Source organism: Drechmeria coniospora, chromosome 02 (genome assembly GCF_001625195.1).
Source record: "Drechmeria coniospora strain ARSEF 6962 chromosome 02, whole genome shotgun sequence".
In the NCBI taxonomy this organism is placed as follows: Eukaryota; Fungi; Ascomycota; class Sordariomycetes; order Hypocreales; family Ophiocordycipitaceae; genus Drechmeria; species Drechmeria coniospora.
Window position 1 is genome coordinate 5,119,518 of NC_054390.1, and position 8,969 is coordinate 5,128,486.

The 8,969-nt window shown below is 47.1% G+C and overlaps 1 protein-coding gene across 1 annotated transcript; it reads left to right on the plus strand.

The window, feature by feature from the left end:
• Nucleotides 1-8,314: 8,314 nt before the first annotated feature.
• DCS_04510 (uncharacterized protein) lies at nucleotides 8,315-8,659 on the plus strand (the record flags this gene model as incomplete). The annotated part of the gene is made up of 1 exon (XM_040801819.1): nucleotides 8,315-8,659. The coding sequence occupies one exon, from the start codon at nucleotides 8,315-8,317 to the stop codon at nucleotides 8,657-8,659; it is 345 nt and encodes a 114-aa protein (XP_040656852.1).
• Nucleotides 8,660-8,969: the final 310 nt, after the last annotated feature.

Here is an 8,969-nt window from a genome sequence, read left to right on the forward strand (position 1 = left end):
GCTTCTTTACTGCAACAGAGGTTCTTACGACCTTAGGATGACAAGAAGTAACCCTATGGTACTGCAGCCAACACAGAATGACCGCAATAGCTCTGGACAAGGCCAATCGGTGCTGAGGCGGAACAAAGCATCCCGCTTTGTTGTCGTTGCATCATGTGTGAACAAGAATCTTGGCATTTGTGGCGGCCCAGTCGCGTTTGAGCAAATGTGCCAATGTCACGGCCATGATACGCGGGCCTTTGGCTCTAGCGCCTTCCCTCCCGCCTTCTCTTCCCGCTCTCTTGTCCTCCCGCCCTCTCCTCCTTCCCGCCCTCTTCCTTCCTCGCCACCTACCCCTTTCCTTTACCCGTTGGTGCTGTGGGTAACGGCGCGGCGATTTTACACATCTACAATCGTAGCTATATAAATAGAAAAAGGAAGCTGCCATGATGTTAAAATAACGACTTTTTAGCATTGAACGTAGTGGTAGCTACTAATTGAAAGACGCCTATACGGAACTGTTCCTCTTCTATCCTCCACTCCCTGTCAGATAGTTACGGCCACATATCATGTGAACGGAGTACTGAGGTGGGGAGCAGTTTGACAAGAGGCAAGAAGAGCCGGGAAGCCGTCTTCGATCAATTGAATGAGTGACTCAAACGCGCGGACTTGCGCGACCCTTTTATACACAAAAGGAAATGCTGTAGAAGCTTCTAGCACGTTCCAAGTGGCAACTTGTAGCGTTGGAAGCGGCGAATTGTAACGTTGCAAGTGGTAACTCGCAATGTTGCTTGTGGCATTATCGCCACCTTTGAAGGTGGCGATGCAGCTGAATTCGCGAACATTTGGTGTTGAGACAACCTTGCACCATGATAGTTGACACTCCCACCATTATGATGTGTACTGCCGGGAACTTCATCAAATGCCTCATGCCAAATATCCTTGATTATCTGTCTTATCCCCCCATTTTGCTTCACGATACCGTAGATAGGGCTGTAGCTAGGTGCATTACAAGATGAGGAGGGCATAACAGCTATTGCTCGTGGCGCTTTCCCATGTAGTTCACTTTCTCTAGCACGATCTGCTTTGAAATCTCTTGAATGGCGGTATCCGAATGTTGAGAACCCAATCCTACAAACGAGCATGCAGTGGGAAGAGTATGTTCGACGAGTTTCAGATAGCCCTACCGCAGATTTAACAGCATTGTTGTTGAACGTTGCCAGGGGGGGATGTCTTGAGTTTGAGATAGTAGACCAATACCTCAAACTTCTCCGCTAGGACGCCAGCGAAACGCAAATTTCGGAGGTACGGGATCTAAGAGAGGATACGAACATTATCACAAAGGAGGGCCTCTATTAGCCTGCGATTATTCCGTATCAGGATAATAATGGATGGGCTTTTGCGGTCGCATACAGTAATGTCATTCACTTATACGATAGCAGGCTGTGCAATGTACCTAAATTCTCTGCCAGTGGCTCCAGGCAGGTTATTACAAATTGGAGGGGGCCAAAACAGTTGAATTTTACCGATTCCGGCATTCTTATGCTTTTGGGGATTCGGTATATACAGAAATGTACTCCACATCGAAGTCAACGCATTGCTGACGGGATGGTGTTATCGTTCCGTATGCATATCTTTATTGAGCTTCTCTACCAAAAACTGGACCCAACGGAGGAAGATTTTGAACAGCTTCTACAGTAAGAGAGAGAAGAACAGTTGCTTTTCTTCCTTAATGCAACTAACGGTATGGATCTAACCTCTCAACAAGCTACAAGTACCCCTATTACGCCTCCTGAATCCGGTACATCCGTTATTGAGGCATTTTCACCGAAGATGGGCCAGGGACAGGGACTGTGTGTTATCTTATATAGTGGCCAATAGTAGACTAGGATTACGTAATCGTGTGGGGCACGATTACAGAGGATAAAAGTGGCCGCTCAGGGGCAGCCTCTTTTCCCCCCTTTCGTACCAAATTGAATCCATTAGAAGAGATCTCTTGTTACCAGTTTCCCCCAGAACCGAACCAACAGGGACAATTGCATTATATGTTGGCAAAACCAATACCACCAGGCTTACGCAACGCTACACGACCTATCGGCTACGTACAGTTACATCCATTATTCCCAGATAGTAGGCGGTGCATACTCGATCATCTAAGCCAAGCCGTCTTAGCCAACAGATCTATAGGGGTATCTACGAATACCAACTTAGCAGTTCTGTGGCACTCGGTAAAGAGAGGGGCGCTAGGTAGTATATTCCATAAAAGATACTATGCTGTATTGTTCTACCACCAAATGAACCGCCTGGACAAGAATAAAGCTATAGAACAAGCAATAAGCCACCAGGTTGATCCACAGTGCATCAAATCTATGAGATCAATGCAGTTGCAGTGCAAATTTTGGTCCGACTTATGCAATATATATTCGAATTTGGATAAGAAATATACGCTCCTTCTGGCTGTACCTAGCATACTATCGATTCGAGGTATACGGACTACAGAGAAGCAGCGAATTATTGGAGAGATTCAATCTCGGCTCGAAGGAGAATTCGATCCCTTGAAGGAATAGCTCTACCGAGCAGAAGATCTATGTATCGCCATTATCAACCAGGAGCTCCCGGACGAGAACCTAATGATTGATGTGTACTACCTGAAAAGGCATGAAACGATAGGGGATAACGAATATAGAGCATATACCAGTATAGATCCTAGGTTTAAATTACACCTTTTAGGTCAGTAGCATCCGAAGGGAGTTAGAGAATCTCTTTTAAGGCGAGCTAGTGGGCTTCAGATGTTATACGGGCAACACCAGCCTGAACATTTGCATGTAATTCTTCCAAAATTGTACTCCTATTATTCGTTTAGATACTGCATTTGCTATCCTGCATATGGGGTGAGAATTTACTCGGTTGCATGTTCCGCTAGGCTATATAAATTTTAGGATTGAACATCTCGAGCGCGCGAGATGTAAATACGGCGCTCCCCCCCTCTCGGGCAATAAATAAAAACCCATGAACATCTAAAAAACCGAAAGCATTAATATACAGTTATGTGTAACGAGGGTCTGTCCGAGGCGCCGTTTAGTTACTACAATTCCGTTTTTGCGGAACCCTATTAAGATATATGTTGCCGTATGAACCGTGGGCTCTCTATATCATATTGCATTCTTACAGGCATTAATAACAAAATGCATAATATATACTTTTTACGGAGCTTCAATTTGTAATTTTAAGGTATCTTTAATACTCAGTTATGCATTTACGATATTGCGTCTAATGTAGAAAATAATAGCAAAAGAGCAACCGCCCTCCCCCCCCCCCCCCTCCTAAGTTCGTAGCTCAGCCATCGGTTACTAAGCGCTGCCTTTTAGACGACCGATCAATTTGCAAGGCGGGACTCCTCTTTGTCGATGTTATTACCTTCTCAATTTCATTGTACGATAGAGAGAAGCGGGATGAAATTAAGCTAAGACTGGAAGAGGAGCGACTCAATATAAGCCTAGGCGGCCAAGGAGTCCGTGGACGCACAGGAGTTAATACTATAACAATAGCGTTTTGAGCTATATTCGTTATCTCTCTTTGTCGTTGTAGATCCTGCTTAAGTGATTGAATAAGCTTCCGCTGACCGTTAATGATGCGGCCCTGTATTTCCTGTTTAAGTACGACCTTATTTCGTTGGTCTTCGAGAACTCGTACAGTATTGCGGAGTTAATTGTATTCCAATATCTTAGTCTCTGCAAGCACCCGCTAGTACTTAACGGACAGGCTATATTGGTGGAACAGGCCAACGAACCAGCGAGCAGTATGCGAATCTATCGATGATATTATAACTTTCACTTAGTCAAAGTACAATGTTGATGGGGGCCAAGTCTTTAATACCACTCGGGATGCTGCTATTCTCCAATACTATCTAGAATTGAACCGACGGTAGGAAGGAGTCCTTGGATTATAAATCCACTATTTGTCGATGGAATAAGCTGTTTCGCGTAATCATTCTGGACGTTATGCTTTTCTCCGTACTTAGCAATCAAGTACAATTTAATTTCGCGCCTATGGATCAACACAAGCCTTGCAAGTACAGTACCCAAACGTTTGTAGCTTTGTCCTTATTGCGTTTTAGCCCCCAAATAAACCGACTTTACTTGCGCCGCCGGATCGCTTATAATGTATCCGGTAAGGCAGTAAGTAATATACATACCGAATGAAGGCCTGGGCCTTATATAAAAGAAGATTAAACGCGCAGGTGCGGGCCTGTTGCAATCAATAACTACGCCACTAGAGGTGTTCGATTTAGCCGGGGTTAGAACGAGAGAAAAGCAGTATCACTAGGAGCTAACGGCTACGCTATAGTTGGCCTTAGCAGGGAATGCAATACTCCAATGCGTTGGGTTACGGCGGATAATTCGCACGATGCGCGGTCCCAAAATTTGCGTAAGCTATAATTGTAACATAGTGATTTTAAAGCATAAGATAATTTTCTCCAAGTACGTAGTACGGAACCAGGTTTCCGCCCGACTCTAACTTGCTGCTGGCAGCGTCCGCCATACATTCGTTCAGGCAAGCCGAAGCCGCCCCCGTACGGCTATCTATCCAGGAAATGAATCGCAATCCCATGCAGGTACCATACGCTACACTTGAAGCCTCAATCCCCTTACACCGTTGCAGGCTGCGTACGCAACTGGCGTATGCCGAAGCACAGCCAGGGAGGGAGGATTTACTAGAATTCTCACGGTACATGCACAGGACGAAGAATGGGAGTAGTACATAAAGATGCGCGCCATATAACGAAGACGGACTTGGTAGGCTTGCAACTAAAACCTTTAATGCATTGCAATATATGTCGGTCCGCACCTGGTAACGCGCATGGATTAGAGACTGCAGAGGCTAACTAAAGTTACCCGGGGCCGTTGGAATAAGGTTAGGATAAAGAAGTTAAACTGAGAATGTTTGGCGGAGGGGTCGGGAGCCAGGTTCGCTGCATCGTAGTACTGTAAAATTGAGGCAGGAATATGTACGGCTTTGCCTACCTGCGTCGAGTTTTTGCCGCTCTGCAACAATTTCTATTGCCACAGTCCTTTATATATAGCAGCTTGCTCCACTGCTTAATACTTCTAATCCGGCCAGGTTGCTTGGTGGCCAGGTCGGGACCGGGCCGAGCTTATAGAAACATCGTCCGTCAGCCGCGACCATTTGGTTGACTTGGGAGTAGGGGAGCCATTGCAATACAACCCTTCTTCCTTCTGCCTGCTTACGTTAGTCTGCGCTACAATTACTTTGCAACTTCGCACAGCTAAGAGTAGTCTATCGCAATGCCATTGAATAAGTGGAATAGCAGGTACAAGTATGTTTTGAGACAGATCTTGGAAATACACGACATCGGAGCGGAGTTTGCCTACAACACGGGTCATATGAATAACGTGGTCGCAGGAGGCGTAGTCCAGCGGCGGCTCCACGATTTCCTCTAGAGCAAAGTCGACATCGCGCCATCACCAAGCCGCCAGACGCGGGCTATTTTTCTCCATCCAACACAATACTCGTCTTCGCAGGTATAACTTCCACATATCAGAATGACAACGCGGGCTTTAGTGTATAAAACCCCATGTAATACAAAGGTACAGGCTGATTACCTCCTACCTTATAACCGTTGCGCTCGAATAGTTAACAATACATAGGTACAATATATACCGCTGTGATTGCGCCCATATGTTGATTCGCATACAATGTCTACTTGCCGTTCAATTGTTAGAAATGGGCTACAGCTCTCCCTTCGCTGTGGCTGCGAAACCAAATAATACAGCAATAAAATTGTTAACTATCCAACGCTATCCCTGTATAGCGCCACCACATCTGCAAGTCCAACCAACTAAGAATTAGCTCCAATGCGCAGACTCAGCCACGGAACGTATCTTCAGCCGCCTTTGGCTTATTTTACACGTTTCTACTTTGTTTGTCTGTATAGGTTTGTCTTGTCGTTTAACTACAATGGCAAGATAACCTCGTACTAACGCAGGGTGCACGTCAACAACAGACGAGGAGTGCATGTAGGCAAGTCACCAGTAGCGGATGTTGCCCTTAGTCCCAACTTCGTCTGCACGGTTAGCACTGGCTGTATTCTGGAAGACAGCTTCTAGAGGGATACGGTTAATTCGGCTGAGTGCATCGTCCAAGAGTGCAGAAGATTCTGAGCGAAAATAGTCAATAATGGTCTATGCGCAGCACAAGTATCAAAGCTTGGTAAACCTCAGTACACTGTTCCCACTTCGTCAATCACAAATGCAGCATCAAAGGCAGTTTGACTCCACTCATTCGCAGAGTCAGGAAAACAAAGCCCATTACAGGCGCCTCCTGGCTAAATACACCGGTATGCTAGAAAACGATAAAGCCAGCTCAGAAAGCGAATCGTTAATATCCACGCTTCTGTCTTGGTTACTTTTTACGAGGGCCATATCCTTATCCCATATTTACAGGCATAGTCGGGGGCAGCTGAGGATGGTGGGCAAATTGATGAGATCTGCTGTATAGGTCGCTAAAAACATGCCCGCAGTGTTATGCGCATCCTATTTGGCCTCGTTTCCGCTGTTGGACTTACATGGTTTTGTTGGTATTTAAGACGTAACTGCGTCTGGATTATTTATCGACTATTATTGTGCGTTTGCCGTCCGATTGTCGATGATGCACCTGCTAATAAGCAAACCAGTCCCATGCTACTAAACTCGGTTATGGCACTGATCCCAATGAGCCTCCCCGCAATAGATAAGGCTTCCTGGACAATTACATTGCCGCTTGCGTTCCTAATTGCAGGATTTTCGCTCTTTGCGAGTCACTCGTACAAGTCTACCTCTCATCGCAGATCGCCCAGATGGGCACCAAGAGCAGAGTAGAACAGCGGATAATCTTTGGTATTCTTTCTAGAATATCTGTTATATGCGCTGCTCCTCTATATACAGTACCTTGATTATAAGTGAGCTTGAGAGGATCTTCTCAATGCGTGGCAAAAATAACATAGTCTCAGTCAGCTCGTGAATACTATACTGTACCTTCAATGCATGGAAAGGGTTCGTGCTCTTGTATGAACATGTGCCGCCCTTGTTATCTGTCTAGCAGTCTGGCACTGAATACTTTTCGCAGCACGTAACCAGATATTGCAGACTAGATCCAGTGCGTGGTGAGCGACTGGGCTCCAGGCGTACTACCGAAGGGCTAGATTCGGACTACTCTATACTTCGTAGACCGTGACGATATTCTAGCCACCTTGTACGGAGTATGCTATCTAGGCGGCTGTTGAAAGCCCGAGCCTTCTTATGGCATCAGCCATCACCCAGATCAGTTCAGATGGCTGCCATGCTTGTGGCAGCACGTACTAAACGGTTGACGTTTTGGCAAAGTTCTCTCTCAGATAGTGGTCCGTGGTACGGTAGCAACCCTTCCCTATCGGTATTATCAGCTTGCGTCGCAGCGCTCGCTTCTTGCTCTTCTTCAAACGTCCAGTTTTGGCTCGTCAACAACTGCCCTGTGTTTCAGCGAACGGGCTAGCTGACCAACCGGAAGTTCGGCATCGGCAAGATGGACTGGCGGTACTGTATACATACACACACAGAGTCTATTACGCCCGATGACCTAAGTCAGAAGGGCAATTATAAGCTATCTATCAAGTATCTTCTCAAGTTTGCATCCTGTTCTCTCCAAAGTCATTGTGGGGTACTGTACTGTACTGTAATGTGGTAACCAATGTAACGGCAAATCATGATGATGAAAATTCGACGCGAAGGCAAGAAATGGCGCTTCGCAGCTCACCTACGCCTCCCCTTTACGCATTTGGTCGGGGCCACTTGACCTTAAGATGTCGATACGCAGAGGGCGGTGAAAAGCCGAATGCCCAAAGTTGGACAGTTGACCGCGTTGGCATAGTCAGCGCTCGCGGTCTAAAGTAGAACATATTATTTGAGAACTTGTTCAATTTTGGATGGGAACCTAGACGTGGCTGTAGGTTGAACGTCCAAATCATGCTCAGGGTCAGCCGCTGTTTGGGCAGGAAAGGTTGGTCCAATTGAGACCGTCAAAACAGTCGAAAAATGAGCGGCAGCAACCAGCCCTGGAACTGATGCCGGAAACAGACAAATACCCGCCACCCTCGGTGGCAACTGGACTCTTGCTGTACACTGCCTCTCTGGTCTCACAGACTCTTTCCACACAGCCGTTTGCCGCCTACCCACTTTCAGTCCAGCGCGTCATGCTCCCGTGAAACCACCAGGCCCAACTGGTCTGCAGAAATAAATACCCTCCCGCCTGGCTTGCAACAGTCGAACGCACACCACGCCCCAGACTTTCGCCATTCGCCATGTCCCAGTCTCAGTCTGAGCTCATATCCATCCTAGCCAACAGAAAGGCGGCACCGCAGTGGAAGCAGCGACCGCAGAATGCCCCCGCGATGCCGCAACTGGGAGGTAGGAAAACAGTGGCCGGCATGTTATCCCGGTCGGTAAACGTGGAGCCATCCAGCTCGTCGAACGACTTCGCGACCCAGCAGACAGCGCGCTCTGCGCCTTATTCCCACCCAAATACGCATGGCACGGGCAATATATGGTATAACGATGCAACAGTTCTCCGCGAGGGTCAACCGCTAACAGTGTCCAGGGCCACGGACAATGGCGAATCCAGTCAACAGACCAAACTCTCCAAGTGAGTGTTATAAGTTCAGGGGGCAATGAACCCGCGCGAAATTGTGCTATTTCAAACAGTGCATAATACAGCCGCCGAAAAGCATCGGCTGCCCATCCATCAGTACCGGCGTCTGACCGCGCAGCCATCCCCAGAGGCATAAGAACATGCAACGCTGACGCCGACGACGTTCAGCCAAAACCACGCAAGCACCCGCATCCTTTGCAACAGGCTTCGCGATGCCGATTTAATAGGATCCGTAAGATTTCCTGTAGGTCCTTGCCTGCATTGTCTGCTTGATTCCTGATAGAGGCAAAAATGTAGTTAACTACTCG